Source organism: Siniperca chuatsi, linkage group LG7 (assembly GCF_020085105.1).
Source record: "Siniperca chuatsi isolate FFG_IHB_CAS linkage group LG7, ASM2008510v1, whole genome shotgun sequence".
Taxonomy (NCBI): domain Eukaryota; kingdom Metazoa; phylum Chordata; class Actinopteri; order Centrarchiformes; family Sinipercidae; genus Siniperca; species Siniperca chuatsi.
This window is the reverse complement of record NC_058048.1, coordinates 11006064-11025343: the sequence shown is the minus strand read 5'-3', so window position 1 is coordinate 11025343 and position 19280 is coordinate 11006064. Positions and strand designations below refer to the sequence as shown.

Sequence of the window (19280 nt, the reverse complement as noted above, 5' to 3'; positions counted from 1 at the left end):
AGGTGAGCGCTGTACACAGCTGGTATGGCAGTAGTAGTGTTTTTGCAGGTGAGTGGGTTTCATTTGCTTCATCCACAGCCAGGGCATATGTGCATGAATGCACAGACAAACAAACACACACACACACACACACACACATCTGCACTGTAAACATGGGCTGGGGGCTTGCAGGGTTTCCACCTGTATCATTAGAGAATCATCAGAGAGAGAGACAAAAACAGACAGACAGATACACAGAGGCAGAGATAGAGCGTTAGCAGACAGACACGCAGAGCGGTGGCAGCTGAGTTCAGCCACTTGAGCAGGGCAGATGAAGAGGGGCCCCAGGTGTTTGCTCCATCATCCATATAACCAGGGATGAAAGCTTCACCAACAGAAGGACAACAACCAATGAGGAGTGGTGCGTAAGTGTGAGTGTGCGTGTGTGCGTGCTAGGCCCCATGATCAAAGGAATGAAAGAAGCAGATCTGTTTTTCACCCTTTGATTGGATTTGTGTGTGTGTAAGACAAGCAGGCCTCATGCCTGATTAGTGTCTGACCAGTCCTGATCAGTGTTTTTTGGGGCCTTTGTCACATATTTTTGCCTCAGTTTTTCACATCTTTCCTGTTGCTCTGTAATGTGTTGTTGCACAGAATAACCGTCAGAGCAAAGAGGCAATGAAAATCACTTCAAAATGTATCCAGGGTAGGTGGCTTGGGAGGCTATCGTCTAATTTGTTGTAAACCAGAGTGCAGTTTGTCCAGAGAATGGCTGTCTGGCATGCTTTTACTGCAACAGAAGTAGCTAAGAGCCAGATGAGTGTCTCTGGGAGATATGGAACAGTAAGTAAAGGTCAGCTTCTATTAGCATAACGACTAGCACCATTTGGATATGCAAAATCCATAATTCAAGGAAGAACACATCTCCCTCCCCTTCTCTCTCTCTCTGTCAGAGCCAGGGGAGCAGAAGTCACTACTTGACCCTTTGCTAGCCACGACCACTTGACTGCATTTTAATTAAAAAGCAAAAACCCACAGCTCACTAAATTGCCTAATCTCTACATGCTAACTTTAACACGAGCTAATGCAACGTCTGGCTCAGTTCACACATGTGTTTAATACTACATGAGCAAGGTGAAATACTGTGCTTTCATCACTATAAGAGCAGACCGCTCTAAAGCCTTATAATTCAGTGTCAGTGACATTTCCTACAGATTTAAGGCTGCCATTGCAGAATGAGATACTGTATTGTTTGACAATAGAACAAGAGTGATTATATCATTTTCTATTAAAAAGATAGGTATTAATGACTTACAGGTAGCAGGCCAGAATATGTCAAAGATGCCAAGTTCAATTATTTCAACGATGCTTCGGTAATAGATATCAAATGTCAGTCGTATTGGACTTTTGAGAATTAAGAAAATACGTGCAAAGCATTATTTTACTTGTTCTCAAACCAGACAAATCCATGCCTTTAGGATTAGTCTGTCCGCAACTTAGATTACATCAAAATGTGTTTTAAGGCCATTTACTGTATGTAGTTGTTATAACTATTTCTACTGGATCTATTAACTCAACAAACATAAAAACAAAGTTAACACACAGGATTAAATAGTCAGAAAAAAATCCTCATCTAGCTACAGTTAACATCCTTGAATCTCACTGGCCTGTCCCAGTGTTGAAGGCCAGCAGCAATGCAAAGCCTCTCTGCTCTCCTTCTGCCTGTTGTTCCTCTGCGCCAATCTCCTGTCTTGTTAAACATGAGCATTATGTCTGTTGTGATTGCATCACACCGGCAGCTCGGCCTGCTTCACTGTGCTCAGCAGCTGTTTGGTGGTTTAAGGATTTAGGACTGGTGTTAAGAAACATGTTTACAATCCTCCCTAAATCTGACAGGCTTTGTCATCAAATCTGTAAACACAGACGCATGGTCAAATGAATGCACACACACACACACACACACACACACTGACACACTGGAGGTCAGCTTACTACCCAGTACTGTGTTCGCATTATACATTTTTTTCTCTAATGAACATTACAGATCAATATTAAGTAACAAACTATATAAGGAGTTGGATATTAAATGTTTATTTTCTCATTATTTACAGTGTTGTTTCTACTCCATGTCTTTCTCTCTTTCCTTTGTCTTTTCTCAGGTGCGGGGGTCCCCCAGTTTCAGCCCATCCCACTGAACAGCGGCTCACGTGTCCAGCTGCTGAGCAACGGTTCACTGCTGATCAAACACGTGCTGGAGGATGACAGCGGCTTCTACCTGTGTAAAGTCAGCAACGATGTGGGAGCTGATGTCAGCAAGTCCATGTACCTCACCGTCAAAAGTAAGAGCCTACGTCTGATGCACAATCAATAAGAGCTGATGGGCAGTAATCATTGTGTATTTTAATGTCTGGGTTGGTGCACCGACAAGCAGCCGTTAAAAAGGATTCCCAGCTGCGGGAATTTACAGATAGCTCCTCTTAAAGTTGATCGGCCAGACATTAATTTTGTAAAAAAAAAAAAATGGAAGGAAGGGAGATGCACATCAGCAGATTCAATAGACAAGCTGCGTAAGTCTGAGAGTTACAGATTCTGGTCATAATCCTTCCAAAGCAACACCTCACTGGCCATAATAGCTTGTGATGAGTTTCAGATGAATAAAAAACACTTTATAAGCTAAACAAAGCATTAAAGGGGTGATGATCCTGACTTGACATGAGGTGAATTTGAAGGTAAATCTGCATCAAACTTACTAGGAAAGATGACAAAAACCAGATCTTTAGTACATCTGTTGAAATAGTGGAGGCTAGTGTCCATGCTCATAGTAACACTCAAGGACCAGGAGTTAATGAGCATTATTCTGTTATTCCTGCATTGTTATTGTGCGTATTGCTGTTTCTTCTACTGAGTATATGTAAGCATGTTTCTATTTTTGTGTGGGTACATGTGTGTTTTCACTGCTCTCTTCAGTGGTTGGCATGTTAGTGTCCCCGACTGCAGGTCTCCTGCCTCCAGTGAGCATTAGCATGTAGCCCCCTATGGTGTTCATGGTGCTTAGATGCGAGTGGGGCTTATTTTCCCTGTGCTAATGTTAGCAAACTGGAGCACGAGGACCCCGCTGACGGGCAGCCCTCTCTCTATCTCCTCTTCTTTATCTCTCCTCATCAGCCTAAAGTCTGATATATAGAACACAAATATGAAAAACATGTACATATACAAGAACCTGACTGCAGTTACAAGAAACACACATGACACTTTTTAAGTGAGTCCGATGGGATGGAAGTTATAACTGACCCTGACCTCTGACCTCTCTGTAAAAAAGGATGCCAACAAAATGATTTGTGTAGAACTCTCCTTCTGGATAAATCATCACTTGTTATCATTAATATCAGCTGGCATGTCATGGATATTCATGTGTCACTGTAATTAAGCCTCGCAGTGTACAAGGTTGGTGCTGCCACTGTGTGAAGCTGTCAGTGCTACAGCAGCTGGCTCAGAGATAAACATGCTCTCTGTGTTTTCATAGGTCAGATTGCTGACTGTAGCACCCAGTTGCTATGCAGCAAGTTGACCTATGGCTGCACTAACCTTTTTTCTTCCATTTTTTACCAAGCAGAAAGCAAACACTGCAGCTGCAGCAGTAGACTCTCAGTAGCATGTCTAACTCCAAACACGAAACATCGATTTTTAAGGCATTTTTAAAATATATTTTACTAAAGAAAACCACAAGCAAACAAGTTTCTTGTGACATGGAGGGTGTTTTATCCTATATAACTCAAAAATACATCTAATAAATTGGAACTTCATATGTTCATGGTATGCTTGCACTGTATTTAGTGTATTTAACTCCATTACACCAATATGAGTCCTTTAGAGTGAAAGAGAAGACTCACCATGAACAGTTAGAGTGAGATGATATAGATCAGTAATCCAATCAGCAGTGTTGTTGCACTCAACTATAACACAGATCTTCCCCTTTTCTCTTCTCCCTGACCTTTTTGTTTTTGGTCCCTTTGTGAGGTCATCTTGCTGTGACACCAGTCATCTCCATCCCTACAAAACACTGAGATAGCTAAGATGTTGTCTATGCTATGGTATTGTAGGGGGACAGTGGTAGCAATGCACATGTGTCATGCAGGAGTTTATGAGCCCTGTAAAGCCTGCTGCTGTGGCCTACTTTCTGCTGCTCCACTGCCTTGACACCAATCACACTGCTCCACCCTGCTGAGATCCCCCTGCCGTTGGACTTATGTGTGTGTGTGTGTGTGTGTGTGTGTGTGTGTGTGTGTGTGCGTGTGTTTGGAGGTGATGAACAACAAAATACCTATATAGGACTCACTAGAAAGAGCAGTGGTTTATGTATATATAGTTTTGTTGGTGTGCATCTTGTAGTGATGTGGAACATGAGTATATGAGAAAGATTGCATGCATAGTTTCAGTTTCATTGATCTTTGTAGTCACTTGTATCATCTATCATAGTAGAGGAGAGAGAGAGGGTTGACCCACGCTAACTATGCTGTACTCGGCTCCATCTAAGGGAATTTTGACAGCTTTAGTGCTAAATAATGTAAGCTTACTTCTCATAACTAGTTGTTTCATTAACATGAACCATGATAACATTATTTACAGCTTTTATTATTTATATCAATGAAATGTTCTTCCCCTTAAGATGAATTTACATTTTTGACATTTTTACATTTAATTTCATGAAAATTAGTTATGAGTTGTCAGTTTTCATTCAAATGAAATTTGTATTCTTACCACAAGTTGAACATGGTTGTGTACATAATGAGTGGAGTAGGATAGTGGATGTTTTTTCAATGAACAAGTAGTGCATTGCTGACAATTAATTGTTCCCTAGTGTGTTATATACACATTGACTCATCATTGACTCACATCATTTCTGATTCTGATTCTGACTCCATACAGTAACAATTCTTACTGCTGAAAAAAATATCATATGAAAGCTTTTTTTATAACATTTATTTTTGATCTGTAACTATTGAACAATTCTGACACACCTGCACAAAGCCTCCTTTTCTAACCCTACGAGTCCCTTCAGGAAATATACAATCGTACAGTTGCAATAATTAATGCAATTACTTAATTAATTCAACCAATCCTGGTGGTATTGCCAAGAGCTTGTAATTTTGTCTAGTTCTTGCGATACTTCTGGAAAGCAGAACAAACCTGAAATATTTTCTACATTTTAACAATCACCTAACTTTCCCCACAAAAAGTTATCTTATTCAGAGCCACTGCTATCTGATTAAATTTGCTGCTAAATGCAGAATTATTTATGTGTTTATTGTACTGAGCCTTTTTTGCATATAATTGTGGTTGTTTGAAGAACACCTGCTGTTAAAACTTTGAATATCATTATTACTCTTTTACTATTCCATTTTGCAGTTATCTAGGAGTTCACACTTTTTTCCTGCAGCCTTGCGCTATTAATCACCAAATACCACAAATAGCACAACATACCAATATTTTTAGTAAATCTGCTGCAAGTTTACTAATTTTTTGCTACAGTTATCATAAAAATCTCTAACCTTAATGCTTTAGTGTCTAGTTGGGTATTTTCCCAATCTCCACAACCCATTCACAGCTAAAACAATTGGCAAGACTTCATGCCAACGTCATGCACATTTTTATTAATACTGCAGCTAACATCATGCTAACAATGCCTTCATGACATCACCAGAATATGTCATCACTAGTAACATTGAATATGGATTAAACACATGTGAGTACAACTCTCTTTTTTACACTCTGTCCATTTACTCCTGAATTACATTTCTCTTGCAGTGTCATTTAAAACCAAGTCATTTATGATTCAGTTAGCACTGACGTGTCATCTTCACAGCTAGAATAATTCACATTAGAGGAAACAGCTGTAAGTTCTTTGGGCCTGTGATAATACTCTGTGTTGTCCTTCCTCTGCTGCCATTGGCTGCTCAGTCGTTACATGCTGGCTCAGCCACATGCTTGTCACTCATCGACAGATCGCATTTCATGCCCTTTAAACCCCAAACTGTACTTGTACACTAAGATGCTTTCTGTAAAAGTGTACTTACTCGCATGAGTGGTTTGGAAAAGGGAGACCATTACTGTGCTTATATTCACCAACACCATCACGTCCATTTCTCAGTGTTTGTGTGTGCAATTGTGCACGATTACACATTTCTTTTCATTTCATTTTAAGCATACAGTATGATTGTTATCATACATACTGTAGGTGTATTTTACGTCTTGCACATGTTTTTGCAAACACGTCTATTTTTATCTGTGTATCCATTCATGGTGCATTGTGTTCATTCTGCTTTCATGCAGCGTGTGCAATATGTGTGTGTGTGTGTGTGTGTGTGTGTGTGCGTGTGTGTGTTATGAGACGCTGGAACTCTTGAGTGCATTTCAGCCTCATTTAAATCCGTCAATACTTCAATTAGAAGCCGACGAAGGGGCTCATGGGAAGAGCAGTATGCATGTCTCTCTGCTTTATTTGCACTCTCTGGCTGTCTTTGCTTCTTACATTTCTAGCAATGAGAGAAAGATTAAAAAGATAAATAACACATTATTTGTTTCATTTTATACCCTTGTTCATTTGCTGGCAGCTGTGTGTGTCCTCCAAGTGTCTAAATCCCCCATTGCCAACAACAAAGCATACATTTATTTACCATTTACAGATCATTTTTTAGCTTCATTGAATTACTCTACTAACAAAATCCCAGATGGATATTAAAGTACCCCATCATATATTTAAATCGTTATTGTATACATCAATCTGCGCTGCTCCTCCGTGTGTCTCTGTGCATGTTTTGCTTGTTAGTCCTCTTTCTAAATCACAGTGTCAACACAGTGAATCCTGTAAAGTGACAAAAAAGAATTGTTCCGCTTGTATAATAGCAGAACCTTTTTTGGTGCTTTAGAGAACTAAAGATCTTTTTAATGTATGAAATGTTACAGAGCAACTCAATTAAAAAATATACAGTGAACAATAATTTAATAAGGTGTTCCTCAATTTAATTAGCTTAGTCTTAATTTTATGACCATGACCAAGCAAGATTTAAGCATAACTCATCAGCCCTGCAACTAATGATTGATTAGTCTGCCAATTATTTTCTTGATCAATCCATTAATCTCTGAGTCCATGAAATGTCAAGAAGTAGTAAGAAAAAATAACATCACAAGATGGCTACATTTTATCCAAAGCGCTTTGCAAGGTTTTGCCGCTCATTCACCCATTCACACACAGACTCACACACCAATGACAGCAAGCTACCATGTTGGGTGCTGGCCAACCATCGGGAGCAATTTGGGGTTCAGCATCTGCCCAAGGACACTTCGACAGAAGGAGGTGGGGACTGAACCGCCAACCCTGTGATCAGTGGACGACGACCCTCTCTACCTCTTGAGCCACAGTCGCCCCGCCAACAATTTCACAGAGACCAAGTCTTCAAATGTCTTGTGTTGTCTGACCAATAGTCCAAAACCCAAATATATTCAATTTACTATTGTGAAGATAAACATTCATAACTATTAGAAAACCTAGTTCAAAAAACAGCTAATTTTGCTGTTTCTCAAGACTGTGTAGGCGTGGCAGATCACATTTTGATTGACATCTCCCTCGGTATGATTGACATCTCCCTGGCTCCACCTATGTCAACAATATTTCATGGCAACAGTCACTCACAGCAATGGTGCAAGCGATAATCAGCACAGTCCAGCCCTACATGTTTGAGCCGTCTGATTTGGAATCAGAGGACGAAGCAGAAGCCCTGCCATCTGAAAATTTCATCAGTTGGTCACTGAACAAAGTTACAAAATGCTTTGCTATCCATATTATTCTTGAGTTGAATAGTTACCATACACATGCAAAGTTAGCTAAGATGCCCCTATTTGTTCTGAATGAATGAATCAATGCAATGTAAAATGATGGCTCTGTAGCATTAGCTAGTGCCATACAACTGCTGACAATATGATCTGTGACCAGCACTAAACCCCTTGCGGCCGAAACTAGACAACCGCGGCCGACACCCAACACCCGCGGCTGCCAATTATCACCTGAGCACAACATTCACATTGGGTGTAAATAGCCGAATGGCTGCTTGTGACCATCAAATATATGATCAATTGTAGGCGATAGCTAGGCTAGCTAATTGCAAAAGGCTAAAAGTAGAGACGAGCTGGCTCAGACTCAAAGAGGCAGATTGAGCGGAAGCCGAGAGATTTTGTTGCAACTGTTTATGTGGCAAAACCAATCCCCCCAGGAAGTACGCTGGGCTTTGAAGCCAATTTGACATAGCGGCCAAACCGTGGACTTACAACTTCCTATAGCTATAGGAAGATCTGGGTAATTTTATACTGGGAAGTCGAACGTTTTTGGCTTCAAGCACCACTGAGCAGCTGTCATAGGAATGAATGGAGCCCCGCCTCCGACGTTGTATCCAGTTCTCTTTATACATCTCTTGGAAAAACTGACGTGGATTTTTTATGATTGGTTCATGGAATTAATTGCGTAATTTACGTAATAAATATGAGAGCATAATCACGCACAAATCAAACCCAATATCAGGAAGGTTTACAAAAACTTAAATGATAATATTTCAAATTTGAATTGAAACTAATTTCTAATACTTTTTAGATGCTTACTATTATGTACATAAGACCATAAATTACATGGTTAGAAGGCTATTGTGGATTTATGTTTCCAGCTCCTTTAACCCAAATCTTTTAGCATCATATTATGTACAGTATGTAGCCATCAAGTGCATATTTAAGACACCTTTTACAGGGTTCTCATTTTAAAACGAGTCAGCTGGAAACATTAAAAGGTCAGTCAGAGACATTGTATTCAACCATTAATAGAGTCAACGATAGCTGAATTAGCTAGCTAGCTACAACTGATAAAATCTGCCAGCGACAGTTGTTATTGTAACCGGCTAAATCGATGGTCGCTGGTTAGAAATGAAAAGCTGATTTTGTCTACCTCTGTCTGAAATAAAGGATCCATTGTTTCAAAGATTACCCAAAAAAATCTGAGTGGTAAATCACCCCAGTTATCATTGTGAACTGCATTATGTGCCGCCGAGAACAAAAAACATACCAACATGAACGATTAATTGCCTATGAAATAGTTAACTTACCAATTAATTTTCTCTTTCTCGATTAATCAACTAATTGTTTTAGCTCTAATTTCATCTGCAAATGCTTAGACAGTTTCACCACCAAGGTAATTTGGTAACTTGGAGTTAAGAAGTGCCGGTGTCCAAACAAAAGATGTTGTGCGAAACCAACATTGGTTCAAATGGTGCTTCTGCTTCTACATAATTTAACCCATGTGTCTCCTCCACACTGCTCAGTGACAGAAAGTCAGACATGATGAGGGGAACCAGACATTGTGGTCAAAGGAGTAGAAAGGATCCACCTCTCTAGGTTTCTTCCCCTATCTTATACCTCCCTCACCTCCTGTCTGCACCTTTTTGTCTGTGCCCTCCCTTTCCCTCCCTCTCTACCCCCTCAGCTTTCTCTTTCTCCCTTGTCTCCTCTCTTCCCACTCACACTTTCTCCTCTACCTGCCCGTGTTTTATTACCAGGCCCCTGTAATATCTCTGGATATTAAAAAATATTCATCAACCAAGCAATTATGGGCTATCAAAAAGAATAGGTTTAGCCCGGGGCCCTGCGAGTGCTGCACGGTAGATGCATAGAGATGAGATGAGGAGGAAGCGAGTGAGTAGCCTCACCTCAGCTCGGGCCACTGAAGCACAACCTAGATTGGTGAAGATTGTACAACATTTTAGATACTGCAGTCTACATCACATTGTAGCAATCTTGAATACATGAACATGCACAATTAGCATGTTTCATTCACACACACACACACACACACACACACACACACACACACACACACACACACATACAAAGTCAGAGACAGCTTGAAACATCTCCAAATGCACACTGATGTATTCATATATCCATATTCATATACAAGAACATAATGTACACACACCTACACAGACAAGCATGCGCTCATACAAACAAATGTAAATTATACTCTAATATACACATAATTTCATACAGAAGCATGTACACACAGACACACTCACACACATATCCTTGTGTGTTGTCATTGTGTGCCCTTTCTCAAGCTCTTTGGATGAGCAAACACAAGCTTTGTCGATGTTAACTTGCACTGCCAAGGCCTCAGATTTAGATGGAGAAAATAGCCCCTGTTAAGGAGCAATAACATTTAGAGAAGGGGCTGAAAAGAGTCTTTTAATAGGACTCACTTAAAATTCATATTTGCTATGCAAAATAAATCAGCGATTTCCTGTGCGGGGGCAGTGGGAAAGGGGATGATGGTGTGGGGAGCGAGGGAGAGGGAGGGGCTGCGAGTGAATAAGAGATGAGGTTTAAACGTTGCCAGTCCCAAGTCTGACACATTCCATCATGTCGGGGGTGGGTGGGGGTTGAGGGTGTACGCACATGCACACAAGCAAACAGGCCTCGCATATGCACGCAAACACACACACACACACAAGTAGCACCCACTTTTGATTTTTGTTGGCTGCATCAAAGAAGGAATTGTACTGTGAGAAAAAAGAGAAACAGTCTGTGTTTATTTGTTTGTGTGGGGTTTACTGTATGTGGGATTGGTGTTTGTGTGTCAATGTGCTTGTTAAATTTATAAAAATTTGAGTGATACAGCGGCATGGCTGATATTATTGTCAGATATACAGATATACTGGTATCAGTGTAAAGACATTTCAAAGACAGTGTTGCCCCTATCAAGCACTTACAAGTTATTTTTAGCCAGGCTAGCGGCTCTAGGGATGGCAATGTTGGTCTGTCCATCTGTCCGTCTGCACTTTAGTGAAATATCTCAACAACTATTGGATGGGCTGCCATGAAATTGGTACAGACATTCATGGTGCCCAGACGATGAATCCTGCTGACTTCGGTGACCCCCTGACTTTAGCAAATGATGGCCCGCTAACACACGAAACTAAGATGGTGAACATAATAAATACTATAACTGCTTAAAATCAGAATGTTCTTCGTCAATGTGAGCATTTTAGCATGCTGACATTAGCATTTAGCTCAAAGCACCGCTGTGACTAAGTACAGCCTCTCAGAGCTGCTTGAGTAGCTTCAGACTCTCAGTCTTATTTAAATTCTCAAACACTGATGTCAGTATCAGACTGAAAAATTCAGAATAGGTCAGACTCTAATACAAATGTGTGCTCCTACAATGTAGATACATCTATATACAGTATGTACCATTGAAATTATAAATAACAAAAGAGCAAGACGGTGTAGTCCCTCATTTGTCCAGGAGTGTTCCATCGTAGAAAAGGTTTCAGTCGTAGTCATCTGGACACTGTTTTCAGAATCAAGACGTTTCGGCTCCCATCTGGAAGTCATTCTCAATTGCGAAAATGGTCTGAGAACTCAGAAATTTAAGCTACTCTGTGTTGCTTAAGCCCTGCCCTCAGGAAGGAGTCTTCCTGAGTGTCTGCTGTTTGCCCTGCCTTGTTTCACTTGAAACTGACCTTCTTTTGTTTCCATGATGGCCCAGTAATCAGGCCTATTGTTTTCTGGCTGCACCTCCCTCATCAATGTTAAGTACCTGATTAGCATACGATTGGCTTGACCAAGGTGTTAATACACTGTGGCAAACAGTTGTAGCTTTTAGATGCAAATGCACAGCGCTCTGCAATCCCGAGTTAGCGTGTCGTCAAAAAGCTACAAACCACACTGTATACCACAGTGTATTAACACCTTGGTCAAGCCAATCGTATGCTAATCAGGTACTTAACAGTGATGAGGGAGGTGCAGCCAGAAAACAATAGGCCTGATTACTGGGCCATCATGGAAACAAAAGAAGGTCAGTTTCAAGTGAAACTAGGCAGGGTAAACAACAGACACTCAGGAAGACTCCTTCCTGAGGGCAGGGCTTAAGCAACACAGAGTAGCTTAAATTTCTGAGTTCTCAGACCATTTTCACAATTGAGAATTACTTCATGGGAGCTGAAACGTCTTGATTTTGAAAAGAGCAAGAAACAATTTGTAGCATTTTTCAGCCTGGTTGTGCTGCAGAATGTGTGAGGTTTACCACATCAGGGTAATTCAAACACACAAGTACAGTATAATAAATGATTCATTATAAATTCAAGTACTTTAATTGACTTGTGATTGTCTAACCTTCCTGGCACTCCTAGTATGAGCAAACTGGCTCCTGTGAAGCCAAAACAAATGATTACAAAGTTATCTACAAACACTGTTTGACCCAGGGGAATACTGTATGTGTGAGCATGTGTGTATTTCTAAATAGTGCTTTCTGTTGTTTCTGTGTGTCATTGCTTCTGTTTTGGTTTGTGTTTGTTTGTGCACATGCATCCCTATGATTTTTTTATCTTGTCACTGTGTCTACAATTGCATATTGTACACGTGTGCAAGGTCTGTATCTCTGTATTTGTCTTTGTGTATTTCTGAATGTGCATGGGTGTGTGCGTGCCTCTGTCATTACTTGTGCATGTCTGTATATGTTTGAAAGCGCGTGTGTCTGTGTGAGACAACAGCACGGCCAGCGGACTTGTCTGCTGCGTATGAATAATCAAAGTGGTCTCTCTCATCATTAAATCATCGCTGTCCTGGTGGGAGCCTGAGGAGGGAGATGGAGTGAGAGAGCGAGGGAGAGGGAGAGGGAGAGGGATCATAGTTAGCGCTGCAGGGGTACATGCTCTCTCTCTCTCCTCCATCGTGTAGTGTGGCTGAGATGTGTCATGAGCACAAGTCTTTTCTGCTCTCTGTGCTCGCCCACTTAGCTCCTCCAGACACAGCCGATCTCAGACACACACATTTATACATATGCACGCAGAGTATAACACTCATACTCATGCACACAGACACATTATTCAGCAGTGTACAGACATTCACACACTGACTCAAACACACATATTGCATCTCTTCTTGGAAGAGAAGGCCTCCAACCGATAATACACAAGTATCTAGCTACCACTACTTTTCTTTCCAATGACACAGTATTCACCATATTAACAATGGATCAAATGGTTATGTGTAATGTAAAAGGAGTCACCGGTAATGACAAACCCATGGAGACACTGCTGTTCACTTAAGCTCTACGTAGCTTTAAAGCGTCTTTCAGTTCATTGTTTTGGTTTTCTGGACCTTGACTTTACTGTTTTGATTCACTCTCATCAATGTAATTTAAAGCCACAGCGAAAAATCGTTAAAACCCACCGTACACTACCTGCCCAGCACTGAACACCAGACAAGTTAGTGACTAGCTGGTGAACATAGTGGAGCATTAAATAGCTGAAGAGCCAGCTATTTCCCTCAGGAGCTGGTGGAAATCAAATCAGATCTAAAAGGAGAGTGAATTTTGGACAAACATTTATCAGTTGGACACAAACAGGACTGTGAGTGATAATGTTGCTCTGTAACTGCTGGATGTATAAATAAGCAACTGTTTGATAACATGTTTGCCATATCAACTTCATAGGGTGATAATATGTCAGTGTTGTGTTTATAGCTTGGTTCCACTGCCCCCAAGTAGCCAAAATGTCAATGAATGTAGCTTTAAGTAATTTATTAACCGAATTTGGTTAAACTGGTGTAAACTGAGTGTCTTTGGGTTTGGGTTCTTGGTCAGATAAAACTAACAATTTGAAGAGTCTCTTTTGGCTCTGGGAAAATGTGAATGACGTTTTTCGTTGTATTCTGACATTTTATAAACAAAACGATTATGTGATTAAAATATGTAAAAAACAATCAATAGATTGATCAATAATATAAAATAATCGTTAGTTGTGGCCTTAGTTTAATATAGTGTCTTCCGAGATTGTTATCTGCTAACAAATAAATTCCTGCAAAGAATTATAATCTGGTTTAAAGTTATTTTAAAAATAAAATAAATAATATAAAACTAGACTATTATAGTGGCCATTGTAATTTCACTTTATTCTGCATTGTAAGGGGGACATTATTGGATTTGTTGATGTTGAAATATGTTCTACTCAATATTTTCTCAGTTACTGTAGTTCAAAATTGGATGCCTATGCATTTCTTTCATAGAGCTTTGAATGGATTCCCATGATCATTTACTCCTACAAGTTTCAATGTGCTTTGAGTCACTCAGATCACAAACCTGGCAACAGTCAGATAATTCAAATTGTTTTACCTTCATTATAACATCTATATTAATTAAGATAATGTCCATAATGTCCACATTAATACATAATACATAATCATTCAGTCCACTCAAACTGCAGAAGTTAATATGGTGTATTCCAATTCAGGAGCTTCACACTTTAGAGATAATTATACTGTGAATATCACCTGAAAGTCTCAGTAGAGAGAAAAAGACAGAATGAAAGAAAGTGTGAGTATGAGAATAGTGTGAGTACAGACTGTGAGTAGTCTGGGTGAGAGACATTTACAACAGATACTCGTTCTGCTGAATGATACACACACACACACACACACAAGGGCATGTGTTGCTAATGAGCCTGGTGTGCGGTTACGGCGTAGAGCCAGACCGGCTCCACGCTCAGACCGATGGGAGTTCAGTCAGGAGTCACCACTTTCTTCTCCGTTCCTCCGCCTCATCCTCAGAAAGCTGCATGTTACCGTTTGCTGTCATTATCAAAGCAGGCGCAGGCTTACCTGAAGGGCTCCATTTCAATCTCTAAGTATTGTGAGAGACAGGTAGACTCAAACATGAGTTCATGATGGTCCCTGGAGTGTTTAAATGGTTGTCATAATTGTCAGAGAAAAAGAGGAAAGGAGCTTTCTCAGTATAAGACAAGAAACACAGTTAGAGAATGCATATGTGCTGTGTTTTTCAAATATAATTTGATTTCTTGTATTTTGGAATAAAAGGATTAACACATGGCACTATGAAAGCAATTATTTCCATGGAAGGGGATGTAGATATACTGTTAAAAAGGGTTATGTTTGATATTACTCTATTGTCTTCTCTATTATCAACATATTCAACAACAAATGTGCAGAAAATGGCAAAGACCTGAATGTTTTAACTGATATCATCGTCTTATTTTCATTCCATTTTCCCCTGTTCTCTCTATTGTTGCTCTTCCTTCACTCTTCCCCTAAACTTCTGTCCCCTCTATCCAGTTCCAGCCATGATCACCTCCTACCCCAACACCACTCTGGCTACGCAGGGCGAGGAGAAGAAGATGAGCTGCATCGCACATGGGGAGAAACCCATCATGGTGCGCTGGGAGAAAGAAGAACGCATTATCAACCCAGAGACCAGCCGATACGTGGTCACCGTCAAAGAGGTGGCCGACGAAGTCATCTCTACGCTGGTGGTGAGCGCTCAGTTTCACTGTAATGCAAACATATTTTCAATCTAATTTTGGGGAGCGCACAACAGTAATTTCTGTCTATTCAGACAGATGGAAAGCAGAGAGGAAGAAAGAGTAGGGAAGGCATAGTAAAAAAATATCTGGCTCAAATACACTCACATAATCTTAAAATCTTCAAGTAGAGTATAAAATATTAAAGACCTCGCTCTCAGTTCAATTTAATGGTTATTAAAACACAGTATGAACGAGTACATGTGTAACGCAGTATTGTAAAATTGCAAGAAATATGTGCCTTGAGATAATTTAGAAGTTAAGTGTCCCACATGTTAGGACACTGCCCATCCTCCTTTTTACAGAATCACTAAGGATGAAACATAATTTTATGCCCTGCATATGGTGTGTCTCTCTGTAGATTATGCCTACTGTTCGTGAGGACTCAGGTTTCTTCTCCTGTCATGCCATCAACTCCTTCGGTGAGGACCGAGGCATCATACAGCTGACAGTGCAAGGTAAGCTCCCCCTCATCTCAGAGTCAGTTCAACTCATGCTAGGTGCTTTTTCAGTGGGTCTGTTTGGAAGAAGACAAAATTCCCTCCAGGAGTAGTAAAGTTTTCTATCATTTATTACCTAATTCATTCATTTATTCATTTAATTGCTGCACAGTGTGACTCCTGCTCTTTGCAGTTCTATCCATAATCTCTCACTGGGGAAATCACAGACAGAGGAAAACCGATACATCTGTCTGGTCTGCTTGCCTCCCAGTTCTATTTCAGGGCTACCACTATAACACTCAGTTGTTTTCACACTTTTCCTCAGAACCACCCGACCCTCCAGAGGTGGAGATCCGGGAGGTTAAAGATCGGACCATAGCTCTCCGCTGGACCATGGGCTTTGATGGCAACAGCCCCATCACAGGATATGATATTGAGTGCAAGAACAAATCAGGTAGACACAAGTTCAAGAAATAACTCATGTCAATGTAACTATGTGTAAATTGTCTGTAACAATTACTCAAAAGTGGCAGAAATCCAGAAACAAGAAATGATAAATGTTGCTTTCCATTGCTAAGAGTCTATTTTCCGCCTTTGTTTCTGCTAGCATCATGGCTATCAGCCCAGGTAACGAAAGATGTGTCACCGCAACTCAACCAGGCCACTATTATTGACCTCCACCCTTCCTCCACTTACAACATCCGCATGGTCGCCAAGAACATTATTGGCAACAGCAACCCAAGCAACGAGCTCACCATCACTACTGATGAAGCAGGTTAGTGAACTTCTCATGAGCATGACACTAAGTCCCGTAGAAACACTGTCACTGTTTTCTCTAATTTGAGTGTAAAGTTCATAGTAAAATTAGCTGCTCAGAACTAACATTATTACTGAAAAGGATATTAACACTGCAAACAGCGAGGGAGTAGATCAAACCGCAGTGCAGCTGAAATAATTTTTCCTAGAACATAAAATAAAACACTCTTTGAAAGTGTTCATTTGGCTGTTATTAACTTTACACTGCCACCATAATTTATTTTTTTATATTTTAACTCAGCTCTGTAGAGAATTGACTCTGTCTGATTACTGGTTTGGAAAGAAACTCCTCAGCTATGGTGTCCAAATCCCTCCTGGCCCTCAAACCTGTTGAGTCATCTTGCACATAATTATTTTATGGTTGTTTTAAATGGAGGTCATCATCTTTTACATCTGAAGAAACAGATCAGTGCACTGTTGCTTTCAGTCGGCTCTATCAGTGTTCACTTATCTTCTATTGCCTATAATGATCCCCCCACAGGCGTACCAACACATTAAAAGGCCCCATTTTACTGGATTCATTGCTAAAATAAAGTCATAAACTTCAAATTAAATAAAACATGTATCAATTTTTCACATTATTTTAAAGGTTAAAGTTGATGATGTTTCAAGTTTATTTTAAATTACTATTAAGCTGAGGTGGAAACGGCGAGGCACTTGAATGAGGAAGACCATGAAGGAAAACACATTCTTAACTCAACAGCACCATCTAGTGAAATTTAATGGGATGAAAAGTGAATTGCTCTAACAATGGCGGATCATTTCTTCCAAACACAAGCATGCTGTAATATTGAATGATGTGCTTTATTTACAGCTCCTGACGGCCCACCACAGGATGTCATTCTGGAGCCCACCTCCCCACAGAGCATCAAAGTTTCCTGGAAGGTAAAGTCCAAACTTTATGTATAACTATGAGCTGCGGCACCGATATGTATACCAGCATGTAGACTATTCTATAATGTACATCTCTTTACTGTTTATTTTTGTTTTAGAATTTTATTTGAATCCCAAAAAGGCTAGCAGTGACTTTGTGAAGGCTAATCGGGATCTGAATAAAGAATGAATAAATAACATTATTAAAGTAGCACAAAATACTGTATATGGTTAAAGGCATTACAAGGAGCAAAAGTAACTTTTAACGTATGTGTACAACTATAAGTTATGGCTTGTTTTATGACCTGTGGTAGTTTGATTGTTTATAAATATATGACATTGACAGAAGATGAGTAATGAGATTTCACATGTACTAAGTCAAGCTGCATAACCTTGCATAAACATCCAATATCAATGTCGTGTTTTATGAGTGGTTTGCTTTAGTATTTAATATTTAATGTTTGAATAGTTTGGGTAAAAGTTACCACAGCTCAGGAGTTATGGTCTTCTCACCGTTTTCTCTCCTGTTCCTCGTCTCGCAGCCTCCCCAGAAGCACTTGCAGAACGGTGTGATCCGGGGCTACCAGGTGGGCTACAGGGAGTACAGCCCTGGTGGGAGCCACCAGTTCACCATCATCAGCGTGGACACCACAGGAGACACCACAGAGAGCATCACGCTGGACAACCTGAAGAAGTTCACTCAGTACAGCGTGGTGGTGCAGGCTGCTAACAGGGCAGGCACCGGGCCATCCTCACAGCAGGTGGTCAGCAAAACCCTGGAGGATGGTAAGGAGGGGGTGTGGGTGGATCTGATGTGTTATATACGATGTGTTTCTGTAAATGTCCAAGGGTCTAAGTCCATGTGTCCATCCTGAGGACCTTGTTTATAGTTTACTTGGTTATCACTTGAAGTTAGTATAACCTTTTATTTTATGTGGACTACTTGCTGTTTGACTTGATATTTTGGACTGAATGACCAAATTTGACCCTTCTACTGAGGCCTTTTAGATGCAATGGCTCTGTGAGGCCTCCCTCTACTGGACATATGTTGAATTACATCACAAGCCAAACAAACAAATGCTTGATCGTCAGTACTATTCTACCAAAATCTCTGATTATGGCGGAATTGTATACTGATTTAACAAAATATGAAGAGTCCCTTCTTGTTTTTGAAGCCCTTCTCATTAAAAAAAACTCGATTCACAATAAAATAATACATGGGATGGGTTGTTTTTTTTTCTTTTCTTTAACTAAATGTACCTGCTTCACAAAAATACCAAATATTTCTATCATACTGAACTAGAAATGTGATGTAGTGACTGTAATAATCTTTTGCATTTTATAACATTAATATATCTAGGGTTTTTTTAGATCTTTTCACTCCGAATAATCTCGGAGAGAGAGTTTGAGGATGCATTTGTCATTATTTATGAAATATTAAGCAACTAAAACATTCAACCATTTTAGAATTAAACACTACTTTTCACTAATGTCTCCTTTGCTGATTAAAAGATTTGGTTCTCTCAATAAAGAAGAAAAAGAGGATGTGATTATAGTTTCATTGTTAGACGTGGTACCAAAATGATTCATGTATCTAAACAGATGTTCCAGATGTAATATGGTATCAGCAGGTCTTTTTTAAACTCATTTGTGGTAGTCAGTGAATTGCCTACATGAGGGTACTTGCCCAGACAGTCACTGGTGTTGCCACTCCGTAAGCCTCCATTAAGCCTCCACTCCAACACTTTTTCTCCCCTCGTGTTTC

The 19280-nt window shown here is 40.1% G+C and overlaps 1 protein-coding gene across 4 annotated transcripts in view; it reads left to right on the top strand.

Moving 5' to 3' along the window:
* dscamb (Down syndrome cell adhesion molecule b) overlaps positions 1–19280 on the top strand; it is a 125890-nt gene that overhangs the window by 88248 nt on the left and 18362 nt on the right. For all 4 annotated transcript variants that reach the window (XM_044201701.1, XM_044201702.1, XM_044201703.1 and 1 more), the window contains exons 11-17: positions 2139–2318; positions 15142–15338; positions 15748–15844; positions 16152–16280; positions 16434–16601; positions 17457–17527; positions 18058–18301. In XM_044201701.1, the coding sequence (XP_044057636.1) occupies positions 2139–2318; positions 15142–15338; positions 15748–15844; positions 16152–16280; positions 16434–16601; positions 17457–17527; positions 18058–18301 (1086 nt within the window). The remainder of the gene's footprint in view (positions 1–2138; positions 2319–15141; positions 15339–15747; positions 15845–16151; positions 16281–16433; positions 16602–17456; positions 17528–18057; positions 18302–19280) is intronic.